Source organism: Asparagus officinalis, chromosome 4 (assembly GCF_001876935.1).
Source record: "Asparagus officinalis chromosome 4, Aspof.V1, whole genome shotgun sequence".
In the NCBI taxonomy this organism is placed as follows: Eukaryota; Viridiplantae; Streptophyta; class Magnoliopsida; order Asparagales; family Asparagaceae; genus Asparagus; species Asparagus officinalis.
Genome location: NC_033797.1, coordinates 49161723 through 49177420, shown reverse-complemented (window position 1 = coordinate 49177420; position 15698 = coordinate 49161723). Strand labels below are relative to the sequence as shown.

Here is a 15698-nt window from a genome sequence, read left to right as displayed (position 1 = left end):
CTGATCGGTTGACGGACCCTAGAAATAGATTGACCGATGGACACTGGCCAGTCGACCGATAGGTGCACAATTTGGGTTTTCGGGTCGGGTCAATTTGGGCCTATTTGAACACATGTATATATATATTATAAACCCGATCTTTCTCCTCTTTTCTTCTGTAATCCCCATGTTGATCAGCAACCACCCTCCCCTCAAAACCCTAATTCATCAGTTTGAGTTTTTGGAGAGCTTTGAGAAGCAAAAAGACCAAGAGGAAGGCGAGGTCGGCGGTTTCTGTGAGGGAGGATCGAGTTCTTTGCATGTGTGTGAGTTCAGCAAAATTTTTTTGAGGCGAGTTTCATCTCTTCCAATCCCATCCCCGTTTATTAGTTTTTATTTGGATTTAAAAACCTATTTTATGAGTAAAGATCACCCCTTTAATATGTATGATATAAAGATTTAATCTTTCTGATTTAAAAGGTTATGAAATGGATTTCTTTTATTTGGGTTTAAGATTTGAAGTAGATCTAACATGAGATTTTGTTAAAGTTATTTGTTTTCATGATGATTTTCAAACATAAACATGTTAGGGTTCTATAGATTTCCCTAAATGATACGAGTTGCCGTGCGAGCACCCTTTGGTCGCGGAATTACCAAAAGGTGGGTTGAGAAGAGGACGACCAAAATACAAGAACAATTCAGTTTGGCGAAGGAAAATACCTTCTCTAGATTATGAAGAACAAAAGATTACAATCTCTCTCTCACAATCTCACTCTAGAATTGAAGAACAAGCTCTCCAAATCTCAATCTAGAATCTAATCTCTCTTGATTAAACTCTCTGACCTAAAAAGAAGATCTTTAGAAACCCTAAAACAATCCCTTATATAGGTGTACAAACGTGGATGGCAGTTTGGTAAATAACCAGACCCAAAACCAACAGGAAAACGCGTGAACAGAATCCCAAACGAACCAGGAAACCATCGATGAGTCGACTCATGACTGAGATTAGTCGACTCGACAGAAACTGGAGAAATCTCAATAACCAGCGATGAGTCGACTCATGTTAGTCATGAGTCGACTCAACCTGATGAGTCGACTCATAACAGTCATGAGTCGACTCACAGGCTAAAAACTGGGTACTTCGATTCTTCTGCTCGTCGTCTTGTTCCACGCTTCCTCCTGTGTTCCCTTATACTGTTTGACACCCCCTATTCCCATGCTAATATGAGAATCATCTATCCTCAAGCTCCCATGAGGATCGCTAAGTTCCGAAGAGAAGATACACCCGTATCATGTGTCCCCTCTTTAAGAACTTGAAGTCCCGTTCAAGTTAGAACTTCAGCTGAGGAAACTCTCGAGCTCCTCTATCTTTTCTGCACCACCTGGCCTTGCTAGGAATTCGGTCTTGACGTCCGATCGGAAATAACTCATTCGTCCCGCGTCTCGTCATGGTCACCGTTCGCTCAAAGTTGCAATCATTTGTCGATGGCTTTTCTGGAAGTCTAATGCACAGCGAGACAAACTTCTTGCTTGCATTCACAAGTCTCTTCGCTCGCGTCACCGTCCCCAAGCTTGTCTCCTTCGGAAGAGATGCCGAACGAAATATGAACTTTACACCATCCTTAGTGAAGGTGTACTTCTGAACCCGCCTCTCGTAGACCGCATATCTATCCCATAAGTACGGATTGCCCAGTATAATCTAACAAACATCCAATGGAACGACGTCGCACGTGACCTCGTCGATATACGACTCGTGGAGCGCAAATCTGACAGTGCATTGATCAACTACACTCAGTTTCTCCTCCTTCTGAATCCACCCCAATGGATAGGGCTTCGGATGCTTGACCGTCTTCAGACCTAGCTTCTGCACCAATGCCTCGGATATCAAATTCTTCTCGCTGCCCGGATCAACTATGGCATCAACCAAACTGGTCTTCACTTGCAACTTAAGAACAAAGAGTTGCTCTCTCGGGTCGTCATCCTCTTTCGTGGTCTGCTTCCCCGTCATAAGGTTGAGACTGCTGTTGGGCTCTGTCATCCCCGGGACTTCCTTCGGACCTTGAGCTATCATGTATGCCTTTTTCTCCTCCTTCCTCTTCAACCCTCTTGGTTTCAGATGAGGATACTTCTCCCAGCACCGATCAGCTTCGTGCCCTGTCTTCTCGCAGTGACTACAAATCAGTCCTGCTTTCCCTGGATCACCCTTTTTCTTCTCCTCCTTAGATTGAGAACCACTAGACTCGCCTCCCGTCTGTTTGGAGTCTCCCTTAGCCTCGTTGCCCTTCTTTTGCCTACCCTCAATGGCAATTGCCTTCACGCTCGCCTCTGCAATTGATTCCACCGTGAATAGCCTCATTTCCTTTCGGATGTGATCGCTCAATCCTGCCATATACTTCATAAACACGGAATATTCCTCTGTCGCAATGTTGAGGACCATCGCCTGCTGCTGGAACTCCGTAGTGTATTCTTGAACGGTTTGATTGACCCTTTGGCGCAAGCCGTACCACTTGTACCAACGTTCTTCAAGGAATCCCACCGGGTAGAACTGCTTCCTAAGTAGCTCATTGAACTTGTTCAATGTCAACGCGTGCCCTGAAAGCTTCAAAGTTGCGAACACAATCTTCTCTTTCGACGAATAGCCATAAAGAGTAAAATACGTCTCCATCCGCTCGATCCAGTCATCAAGCCTCTCGACGTCAACACTCCCATCATAAACAGGAATCTCCACCTTAAAGTCAATCTTCAGGTTCTGATAAGAATTCTTACCACCTTAATGCAATACAGTCTTAATGGTCTCCTCCTCCTCGTCGGAATCTGAATCTACCCTTTCCACATCAGACTCAATAATTTTCTTCGAAGAAGATTCACCTTGTTTGCCACCTCCATGGATAAGACTGACGAGTTGTGTGAGAGTCGAACCTATCATCTCGATCTGCTTCTCTAATGCATCAATCCTCGTTGAATTGTCTCCTTCAGCCATCTTCTTCTTCCTTAAAACTCGGACTCCTTCCAATGAAATAAGGATCTCGCCAAGCTCCTTGTATTGGGATCAAGTAAGGACCATACACAGGATGCCCCTTCACCGGATCTGAGGCTCTGATACCAACTTGATACGAGTTGCCGTGCAAGCACCCTTTGGTCGCGGAATTACCAAAAGGTGGGTTGAGAAGAGGACGACCAAAACACAAGAACAATTCAGTTTGGCGAAGGAAAATACCTTCTCTAGATTATGAAGAACAAAAGATTACAATCTCTCACTCACAATCTCACTCTAGAATTGAAGAACAAGCTCTCCAAATCTCAATCTAGAATCTAATCTCTCTTGATTAAACTCTCTGACCTAAAAAGAAGATCTTTAGAAACCCTAAAACAATCCCTTATATAGGTGTACAAACGTGGATGGTAGTTTGGTAAATAACCAGACCCAAAACCAACAGGAAAACGCGTGAACAGAATCCCAAACGAACCAGGAAACCATCGATGAGTCGACTCATGACTGAGATGAGTCGACTCGACAGAAACTGGAGAAATCTCAATAACCAGCGATGAGTCGACTCATGTCAGTCATGAGTCGACTCGACAGAAACTGGAGAAATCTCAATAACCAGCGATTAGTCGACTCATGTCAGTCATGAGTCGACTCAACCTGATGAGTCGACTCATAACAGTCATGAGTCGACTCACAGGCTGAAAACTGGGTACTTCGATTCTTCTGCTCGTCGTCTTATTCCACGCTTCCTCCTGTGTTCCCTTATACTGTTTGACACCCCCTATTCTCATGCTAGTATGAGAATCTCTATCCTCAAGCTCCCATGAGGATCGCTAAGTTCCAAAGAGAAGATACACCCGTATCACTAAATCTTTATATTTGTGATTTCATGTGACAAATTAAACCCTAATTATACTAAATCAAGATTTATACGTGAGTTCTTTTGAGAATTTTCGTTTTTTGTTCATGATAGAGAAGAAAAACCCGAATTGTGTTTTGTCACCAGCATTGGTCGACCGATCAAAGAAATTGGTCGACCGATTAGTCTGCAGGAAATTGAGAAATTTCCTCTAGTCGGTCGACTGACCTAGGAAATCAGATGACCAACCGAAGCTTATATGTGTGTGCATGTTGTTACTGCCGGTCGACCGATGGGTTATGTCGGTCGACCGATTTGAACCATTTTGCACAAGTTATTTTACCACATGCTTTTGATCGCCAGCATGAAATACGAGTTACGCGCACGTACGTGACCAAGAGAGCATGTGTTGGGTTTGAGCATGCACGAGCGTTTGGAGGCGCGTAGTTTAATATTTGAGCTTTTCATGATAGAGTAACATTTATCTCATTTTACGGTTGTTTTGGATGCTTAAGTGGGTTAGTTGGTGCACCGCAATGAGAACATGGATTGACTTCACTCAGAGTGTGTTAGTTGGTATACTGCAATGAGACCACAGTGGACTACACTTCCTAATGCATCATTGTGTTCCGAATTGGTTTGATATGCCTATACTCCACAGGGTATTCAAGTAAGATAGTGAACCACAAAATATTGCGATGGGCCACATAATATTGTGAGCATCTATACTCCATACCATTTTTCTTTGTAGAGGATCATACAAGATTGTAATTTTGCTCTCGTGTTACCTACCTCGAGGGTAGAGTATAAGACTATGTTTTGTTATGTACTACATATCCAAGACGAGATCTTTTATCGAATATTCATTTTTGTTCCCGTGCCAACTACCCGAGGGAAATGTGAGTTGTTATGATATAATTTGTTGTGGATGAGGCTCGGTAATGTATTGTTCTTTTGTTAATTATTTTATTCATAGGATCTTGGAGTTGATATTTAGCGATCCATAATTTGAGATACATAGTATATATATGAGGGTTTCCCTGTTTGGATTATTTCGCTCGACGTACTCATTCTCGCGTTATTGATTTCTAAATATTAATTCCTCTTAGTTCAGGATGTAGGATTTATATATTTATATATGCTATAACTTGTATTTTTATACACCCAACCCCTTCTCCCTGGGGGCGGTGGAAATGTTCTCGCTAGCACTTTGACGCTCGTTGTTTCCATCTTTTTAAGGCAGCGAGTCAGGGGTTCAGAGACTTACAGGTTGACAGAGACTCAGCATAGTTCGTCATCATTTATTAGTAGCTAGTTAGCGCTTCACAGTAGACATTATGATTTTATTTCCCTTATAGAGATGTATTTCTTTTGCGTCTCAGTGCCTATATACATTTCTGTTGACTCTTTTGTATTAGAGATTCACTGTCTTAATTTCGGTTTATTGGATGTACTTTCTTTTCTTTAGTTGGAACATGATTACATTTATCATTAGATCTCTTCTCTATATTGTATTCCTTGTATTATTATTTTTACTATATCTACTTGTACCATCGCTTCTTGTATTTGATTCTACTAGAGAGATATTACTGTGATGGTGAAACATGTTGTTACACAGTGTTGGGTGCATGATAGGTTTGACATCATTGGGTTCACCTTGGACTGCAGCATTGTGTGAGATTAGGGGCATCACATCTTCATTCTAAACTTTATGTTTCCCCTCAAAAGTGTATTTGACAATCTGTAATTTACCCGATCCATAAATACTTATTGCTAGTGTTTCAAAAAGTGTTTTGCTGCTGTAGAAGTAGCTAATCATGTAGTTATTGATGTTCAAAATAATAATAATAATAATAATAATAATAATAATAATAATAATAATGAGGAAATTTTAAACTAATTTCTACTTGGACCAGGAACCTTATTAGTTATTATTATTACTCAATCCCTATTGTCATAAGCTGGAGAGTTGATATTACTGAAAGAATAACATTAGGGGGAATTTTTTCTGAAACCAATATTTGATAACTTACCTATTTTCTGCATAAAAAGCATCTTGTAGCACAATAGAGATCATTTGACTGGCTTATGTTCAAACCCTCCAAGAAGCGAAACAACAAGGATAAGAGATCTATCTATTTTTTGGGATTATGATATGGAAGCTTAAAACTGATACAAGGGAAAGGACAACTATAGCAAATTTTTCATGGAAGTACGAATTTTTCTTCTTCTTGAAATAGAGAGTTTAGCATTCTTTTCTCGGCACTATCTATAAAAGTTCTACTAATTAAGGAGCTTGGATGATGAAAATTATCTAAGGCCCCGTTTGGCAAAGGGTTAAGGAAGAGGGGTTAAAAAGAAGGATTAATGTACTTAGTCCATTCGATAATCTGAAGAACTAAATTATTAACCCGTTAAATAAGTTTTATTTTAGCCATTGTGATCAGTTTTAGTGTTTAGGAATAACAATGATTTTGACTATTTTCTTTATGATTAGAATGATTAACTCTTAATCATTCTAAATAGGAGTATTAGTAAACCCCTCATTTTGAGGGGTTAACTAACTCTTAATCATTCTAAATAGGAGTATTAGTAAACCCCTCATTTTGAGGGGTTAACTCATTTTAATCCATCTAGAGGGGTTAGGGAGTATTAGTAAACCCCTCATTTTGAGGGGTTAACTCATTTTAATCCATCTAGAGGGGTTAGCTTAACCATTCTATATTTTTATGTTTGACAAATTATGAAAGATTAACTCACTTTAACATTGTAAATTTTTTTTATGTTTGGCGGGTTAAAAAGGGATTAAATCTCATCTCCTTAACCAAACAGTATTAAATATTTAAGAGATGCCAACTGGGGAATACGCCTACAGCGCAGGACTAACGCTAGTCTCGAGCGGCGCAGGAACCGCGCGCCCAATAAATCCCGTAAAAGCTAGACCCACAGCCCGAAGCCAAGCCCATCGCTAAGGGGCTGTTTGGAACAAAAAAAAGAGGGGTTTTTTGGGTGAAAACCTGACACAGTGTCAGGCTTTCACCCTAAAACGCCTCTAAAAAAAAACGTTTTAGGGTGAAAGACTAACACTGAGAGGCGTTTTAGAGTGAAAGCCTGACACTATGTCAGACTTTCACCAAAAAAAACTTTTTTTTTTTCCAAACAGCCCCTAATCAGCATCCGCTGGTATAAAACTCCACTAAAAGAGGAGCGCTCCCTTATCTCCCCCGCCTCAAAAACTAGGGTTAGGGTTTTCTCCTCCGCCACCAAATCCCGATCCTCGCCTCCGATGGAGTGGCCGGCCTCCAAAGTCCGCGACACCTACGTCAAATTCTTCGAATCAAAAGGCCATGCATACTGGCGATCGAGCCCCGTCGTCCCCCACGACGATCCAACCCTCCTCTTCGCCAACGCCGGGATGAATCAGTACAAGCCCATATTTTTGGGGACTGTGAACCCTAACACGCCCCTCGGCAAGCTCACTCGAGCTTGTAACACGCAGAAGTGTATTCGAGCTGGAGGGAAGCATAACGATCTTGATGATGTCGGCAAGGATACTTATCATCATACGTTCTTTGAGATGCTTGGGAATTGGTCGTTTGGGGATTATTTTAAGAAGGAGGCGATTGGATGGGCTTGGGAGCTGCTCACTGAGGTAAGAAATTGTTGGTTTTTTCTTCATGGGGTGTTGGGGGTTCTAGGTTTTTTGTCTTCGTCTGGGAGATGGGACTGAGAAATTACTTGAAAGGTTTAATCTTTGCTATCAGTTCCAAAAGAACCGTATTTGTTCTGCTCACTGAAGTATGCGGAAATGTTGGGGTTTAGGGTTTGTGCAATTGATGGATAGACTGTACTGTTATTGATATTTTGTAACAAATTTCTGGGGCTGGTTTGAATTAATCACTTGAAAAGTTTAATCTTTGCATTCCGTTCCTTAGAATTCTCATTTTAGAGCCACGTATTTCTTAAAGAAAAAATTATTTTGGCACCGAAGTTCTATTCCTTTTGTTGGTTCAACAAATCTGGAATAGAAGAACAGTATTTTCTTTTTTGTATTGGAGTGGAGATGAGATTGAAATTAGATAAATGGAGATGGAATTGAAATCAGATAAGTGAAATTTGACAAGTTTTAAGTGAATTAATTGTTGACTGGTTCTGTTTCTGGTGTTTGATATTGAAGGTATTTAAACTGCCTGTTGATCGGATCTATGCGACCTATTTTGGTGGAGATGAAAAGGTTGGGCTTGCTCCAGATAATGAAGCTAGAGACATATGGCTTAACTATCTGCCACCTGGGCGTGTTCTGCCATTTGGCTGCAAGGTAAGTTGTTGCTAAAATGTTTACACGACCCGCAACAGAAACTCCCCCCCCCTATATTGAACATTGTTTGCATAAATAGTTGACAATTTCTATCTTGAACGTTGTTCGCGTAAGTGGTTGACATTATTGTGGTTAGTTGTAGAATGTGGTTGTCAACTAGATTTATTTAAGGAAGTGTCATTTGTGAACATCTTCGTGGGTTGAGATGTAAGAGCCAAAGAGAGTGTAGTCCTGATGTAGCGGTAGCGTAAGTAAAATTAACTCGTTCTCATACGAGCAACATGGCATGAAACTGTATAAACTCTAGGAATAGATACTCTTTTGAAAAAATAATAATAACCATGATGATTCTAAACATAGCATTCAAACCCTTATATAGGGTGTGAAACAATTGCAATATTACTAAATTGGCCTCTAGAAGAAAATAAAGAGATATATGCAAAAATAGAAACTAAGGGAAGCTAGAAGTCTTCGACACATAGTTTGAGCTTAAAACAACTTCTTTGACCCTAAAACTGATTTGAAATGGTGTAGCCATTCAAGGTGTAGATAGCTTTTCAAGCTTTCCGAATACATACTATAGTAAAGATTCTATGGAGCAAGTCAAAAGTTATGGCCTTCTGAAGTTATACATTGAAAGCTGTCTAAAAATTGCCCTTTTTGTTTTGATCGTCCGCCTTCCCGCAATCCGACTTCGCTCAGAAATCATTATAGATAGATTTGCAAGCTTTCTGAATATATACAATAGTAAAGATTCTATGGAGCAAGTCAAAAGTTATGGCCCTCTGAAGTTACACATTGAAATTTGTCCAAAAATTATTTGTTTCGGTCGCCCGCCTTCCTGCGATCCGACTTTGCTCAGAAATCATTAGCTATTGCCTTCGTATCAAATACTAATGTCTTCCTCTTTTTTAGTGCCATTTGATTTTATTTGATTGAAAACGTTGTGTCCTTATAATGGATGTGTATCATTTCACCTCTGCTTGGTAACTAAATTTGTCTTACTTTGTATATAATTACACCCTAAGCAATACGTGTTTGATATGCTTAAAGAGCATAGGTCTGATCCACATAAGATGCATTGATACTATTGCCTATGTTTTTTTTTCCACTTTGATTTAGGAATTCCAACATATCTAGATATCATTGGAAATTGTAGAAGAAAAGTAGTTCCCTAAAAAAACGAGAACTTGTAAACTAAATTGCCATAAGCAGTATAATTTTAGTAAACAATTAAATCTGTGTTTCAAAATCAAAAGGTGAGGTGAAGGTGATAAGGTCCTATATTGCCTGAGGTGAGGGGTGCTAAAAAAGGCGATTGCTTGAGTGAACCATGGCGATAAATATTCAAAAAAATTCATAAACATTATAAATAATATGCAAATATCAATAAATAGCAACAAAACAAATTAATTAGTGCCAACTTTTCAAAGTCACAAATGTAATAATTTATAAACCATCTAAATGAAGTAGTAACAAATACTGAATAGTAATATTAGTTAGTATTGCTAACACAAATTATTAAGTAGGAAACCTTGAACTTTAAGGTTTAAATTGCGGCATGTCCTCAAAATGATATAGTTAATGAAGTACATTACAACAAAGAAGGCAAAAATTGAACAAGAAAAAAGAAACATATGAATTCAATAACAAAAACAAACTTTACTTTATTGGATACCTTTCACACCCTTAAAAATTTGAACAAGAGACAAACACCATGCGTCTTGGAGCACATGCCTTAGGCTAGCGCCACACTTGAGGCGCCAGGGCAAGGTTATGGGGCGCTAAGGCGAGCTCTTGAGGCGCTCACCTTATTAACCTTCATCACCTGGCAATATACAAGGCACTAAGTTAGAATGTCATCTCGCCTGAGCGCCTAAGATGCTAGGGCGCATTGCCTTTCAAATACTGAATTAAATTTTTATATAGTGAAGAGGGAAACTTCCGTGTTCGCTGTATTTATCGGAGCGATTACATATAGAGTAGGAAAACTTTACCAGCTATCATCAGATTGTGCTATTAATTGCAATAGAAATTGCAATTATAAAATTGCTATTTCAATTTTAAAATTGCAACAGACTACTACCTTCTTAGGTCTAAATAAGATTTGTTATCATCAGAAATGCCTCTAACATTTAATGTGAATATGAATATAATTGCTGTTTGTTTATTCAGGCAAAACTTTTCTGGTTAAGCCTTCAAATCGGCAAAAGCTTATTTTTATTATCATGCTAAAGTGGAGTCATTAAGGAATGGAATAATTGGGTTGGAAGGTGATAGCTGGCAGAGGATTCTATAATTGTTGGATTTTTCTGTCATTAATTGTTGGAATTTTCTATTTATGGTTTAAACAATATGACCTTGTTAGCAAGGAAAGTGTTATAATATTGGATCTTAATAGAAGTCTTTTGGCTGGGGCTGAGAAGAATGCAGGAGTGCAGGGCATGGAGTTTTTATGTATAGTTCATCACGGGCTATGTTGCATGGTTACTTTTGTTTGGAGTCTTACCCCTGTCGTACCCATTCTCAACACTGAAACTTCACTATACACTTCTGGGATATTTTCACACTTATTCAAGTGTGTACTCAATTATATAATACATGTTTTAATTTCAAACACGTCATGTATTTCTTGGCAGTATATACTGTACATGCAATTCTTGGAACTCTTTGGACATAAATGGGGTTTGTTTCAGCCCGAGCCCTGTTCGAAACTCTGTAATGGGTTTTTTGGATATGAAGTTGAAAAATGAGCAAATTTCTAATTTATATCTATTTTATAAAAGAACATAAGTAGAAATTTTATTTCATTGCACATGAATGAAAAAATAATATTGATCTCATGTAAATTATGATTATCCATACGTGTATGTGTAGTCGTGTCCCCATATCCTACCTTTTACAAATTTGCCGTATCTGCACCTGGACCTGCGGTCCTACATGTATCCGTGTGAACTTTGATGACAGGTTTGTTTGGAGAGCTGGGATGGAGAACTTTGGTATTATACCGTGTCTGATGCAGTGATGCCCATGTGCTAGATCTTTTAGCCCACCATTGACTCATAGAAAGGAGGAGGAAATTCATCAGATTAGATGAATTTCTATATGTATTGTCACTTGTCGCATAATCCCTCATTTTCATTTGAGTAAGCCTTTACAAGGAATATACATTTTTCTACACCCTAAAACCATTAGGGGAGTAACATATTCCCATCATGGTATGGATCTCAGAATAGGTCATGTTTTATACCCGAACTGTGCTAGTCTGGAGAACTTCTGATCCATTCTAATCTGTAACTTAATTTTAAAAAATTATGAGTACTCACTGATTTTGTCCTTGGCTACCTCATGAAAGTTGAATAATTGAATAACTTGCCAATTTTCATGCTTCTTTTATCATATTATGGCGTGCAATATCCAGAATGAATCTCATCAAGTCATTCTTTATGGGTCTAGAATGAAATCAGTAATTAGTAATAAGCATGATCTGACAAACTGGCACATGGTTGTTTGGTCACATAACATTCTAATTCAAAAGCATAATAACTAATATACACGCTACGCGGTCTGTAATGTCTCTTTGAAAGTGCCATCATCTCATGCAGTTGCCGTATCCATTATATGGAATTTTTATGTCATTTCTGCCAGCCATTTTTTGTTGAGCCAACTGTATATAACTTCTGAAATTTGTTTTAGATGATAGCCATCACACACACACATCCTCTCTCTCTCTATCTCTCTCTCTCTCTCACACACACACAAATGCGCACACACTGAACAGAGAATCAATTGATTTCCACATTAGGAATTCTGACATCCTTTTCATATGCAATATGCATTATGGTAATACCCGATGACACACGACACTTCACCAAATTGTTAACAATATTTCCTCTTTCTGAAATTTTGATGGGGGAAAAACTAAGGAATTCCTTACGCAGGACAAATCTATAGGCTCGAAACAACTGACTCAATGCAATGTAGATGTAGATTAAATATAAAGAATAGTGGAATATAACTATCTATAATAAAACTTAATAAATTGACAACTGATAGTATAAACGATAACAAGATATTGCAGAAGTGAAGGATAAGTTTGAATTCGACCTGAAGCGTGTGAAGAGCTTCTGATCAGTTCACAATTTCTTTTGGGCGCTAAACATTTGAATTGAAATCCTTTGAAATAGATTTGCAAAAGACCTTCAACATGAGGATCTGTAACAAATCACAAGCCTGGACTAGTTACCGTTCGAATTCAAATTGTTCGGATCTGATCATGGACTCCAATTGAAGCTGCAACAGAATAAAACAGTTCTTGAAGATGAAGCAACATAGCTAGGGTTTTGTGTTTCTGGTACTTATCGAGGTTGAGGAGAATATGAGATGAATGGTTGAAATCGAGAGGAAATGAAGTTGATGATGATCTGGTGTTTGCGCAAAGAAGATGACGAGTTGGATTCCTGGACTCACCTTTTGTTCTTCCCTGAAACAGAGAAGCAGAGAGAAATCTGAGTTCACGTGGGTTTTAGGATGATGTGGCAATGGGCTTTGTTTTGATGAGTGGAAGAGATTAATTGTGAGAAGGCCTATGACATTAGATGAATGGCTGAAAATAAAAGAAAATAACATTCAGAACAGGCTGGAATCGCTCACAACACCTATCATTTGGAATCACTTCAATATTTCCTCAATTCTCAAATTTTATTCTTTATTCTTCGAAAACTCTGAATACAATGAACAATCCCTTTATATAGGATTTAAAATCCTATTTCTAATACAATTCAAAACTGAAATTCAAACTCAAATGAAGTTCTACTCCCACTTTAAATCAACTATATAGAATTTAAAATTCAACTACTATTAGAATTCGTAACTAATCTAAATTAATGATGACACCATGTTCCTATTGAATAAACACGAACCGTCAGATCCCCATCACCTTCGTTTACAATTTTGAAGCACTTTGATACTTCTTTCTTTAAGGTGCACCTCAGTTTCCTTTTAGCTTTTCTGGTGCAGGATCCATCAATTCTACCCATTATTCAATTCCAGTTCATCCGGCTTCTTCATGCAGTATTGACGTTATATATTAATGGTCATCAATGTTTTAAATATAGGTCGATTTTATCGATTTATCCCTGATATATAAGGTTTGGGCTATGGCCGATACGATTTTTTCAAAATATATTGCATGTAGTTTGGGCTGATTTTTCCCAATATATCAGTGTAAATCTGATAAAGCGGCTGATTTTTTCGTGGGCTAAAATCACCCGATTTTCTACAATTTACATTCTAAGTGAACTGGTTCACGTTTGGAAACAAAAAACCCATCTTTTTTCCATATTCGACCCGCATACGCTAAACAAAAACAATACTATCCTATTCTATTTCGCTTCCACTAAACAAAAACAATACTATTCTATTCTATTTCGCTTCCACTAAACAAAAACAATACTATTCTATTCTATTTCGCTTCCACTAAACAAAAACATGTCTTATTTACATATTAGCACGTTTATGTTTCATTAAATGTGCTTAGATTACTTTTTAAGACATTATATTATATATGGTCACCATTCAAAGTAACACTCCGATTTTTAGTACTTATCCTTTACATATCCCGATAACTAGGATCCGATATGAATTTTGGCCATCCGATATATTTACGATAACCGATATTTAAAACATTGATGGTCATCAGTGACTACTTAGAAAATGCTGTGCATATTTTGTTTGGGTGCCACAATCCTTTTTTTGTCAGTTAGAAATGATATTTTCACATGCTTCTTGTTTTTAGTTTTCTGCTTCCATCATTTGATGAAATGGATGTGGACTTGGTTATGGGGAGTTCTTGCCACATTGATACTAGGTAATATTGGTGGATGCAGGACAATTTCTGGGAAATGGGTGATACTGGCCCCTGTGGACCTTGCACAGAAATCCATTTTGATCGCATAGGTGATCGTGATGCTGCATCCTTGGTCAATAATGATGATCCTACATGCATAGAGATTTGGAACCTTGTCTTTATTCAGGTGAGATTGTTAGTACTAATCATTCTTTATTTATGTCTCATCTATCCTGTTGTGTTTGTAGTCTTTTTACATAATAATATCAAGTGAGATTTATGGTTTTCTAATTTTGTGCAGTTCAATAGGGAAGCAGATGGCAGCCTTAAGCCCTTGCCTGCCAAACATGTTGACACTGGTTTGGGATTTGAACGTTTGACTTCTATCCTTCAGCAAAAAATGAGCAACTATGATACTGATGTATTCATGCCTATATTTGACACAATCCAGAAAGTATGATCATAATACAATGCCCCTTTCTTGATTTAAATGTTAAGATATTTAACATTTATAGTATTATCCTAACACAGTGCACTTTATCGATTCAAATGTTAAGATATTTAACAGTTTCATAATAGTACCCGACAATTTCCTGGATTTCCTATGAGGAACAAATTATTTTTTTTATCCAGGAAATAATTCTTACGAAGCAAGATTTTATCCCTTTCAGGCAACTGGTGCTCCACCATATGCTGGAAAAGTTGGGGTAGATGATGCTGATAGGGTTGATATGGCATATAGGGTGGTTGCTGATCACATAAGAACTCTTTCATTTGCTATTGCTGATGGATCTCGACCAGGTATGCTTTACATTACTTGATCAATTTTTATCATACTGGACTTACGATTGATGGTCTGACATGATACTTGATAATCTGGTGAGTTCTCTTATTATGAGAGTAGAGTAGAGTATATTTGTCTATTTCATAAATATGAGTCAACTTTATGTACTGTATTTCTCAAATCTTTCTGAGTAGTGAGTCAAGTTGCAAGTGAACATATTTATCTAGATCATCCCTCGTAAATTACTTCAATGAATCGAAGATTTGTGCTAGCATCTTTCAGTCTATAGTCTGAGGTTAAGTTCTATGTTTGCTTCTCTTTAGGTTAGCTGCAACTTTTTCCATACCTGCTGAGATGACCTGATCTAATCAAGTTAAGATTAGCTTTGGTGCTGTCTTGATTTGCTTTGTAATTTGTTTATGTCATCGCTATCAGAAACACATTCAAGGATGTTAAATTAGGTTCTTATTTGATTTGAAAAAGGAAAAGTATTGAGATTACACAGATTCAGAACCTTGAAAAAACTGTGATTTTGACAATTGGAGCAAGCAGATGCATTTAGATCTGAAGTTGATACAAGGTCTTCACTTTGGCCTGACCAAGACCCTTAATATGGATCAGCAGACCCATTTGGGTGTTAATTTCTATCTCATTGAGTAATTAATAACATGATCCAGTTTTTAGTTAGCAGTGTTAATCAGTACCTATGATTTTTTACTGTAGTTGGATACCACTTTTCTCTCTCTTTTCCCCCACATTGTCACCTCTAATAAATACTCACCATGTAGGCACGGAAGCAGCTTTCTTTGTGTTCTTGTTTTCTCTTCCCCCCAATATGCAGAGTTCCATTCTCTCTTCATCTCTCTCTCTCTCTCTCTCTCTCTCTCTCTCTCTCTCTCTCTCTCTCTCTCTCTCTCTCTC

General features: G+C 38.1%; 1 protein-coding gene across 1 annotated transcript in view; it reads left to right on the top strand.

Annotated features, from left to right (window-relative positions):
* Nucleotides 7042-15698, top strand: part of LOC109837409 (alanine--tRNA ligase) — a 27992-nt gene continuing 19335 nt past the window's right edge. Inside the window, exons 1-5 of the mRNA XM_020405644.1 lie at nucleotides 7042-7479; nucleotides 8005-8145; nucleotides 14034-14180; nucleotides 14295-14447; nucleotides 14665-14794. Of these exons, the coding sequence (XP_020261233.1) occupies nucleotides 7114-7479; nucleotides 8005-8145; nucleotides 14034-14180; nucleotides 14295-14447; nucleotides 14665-14794 (937 nt within the window). The 5' untranslated portion in view covers nucleotides 7042-7113. The remainder of the gene's footprint in view (nucleotides 7480-8004; nucleotides 8146-14033; nucleotides 14181-14294; nucleotides 14448-14664; nucleotides 14795-15698) is intronic.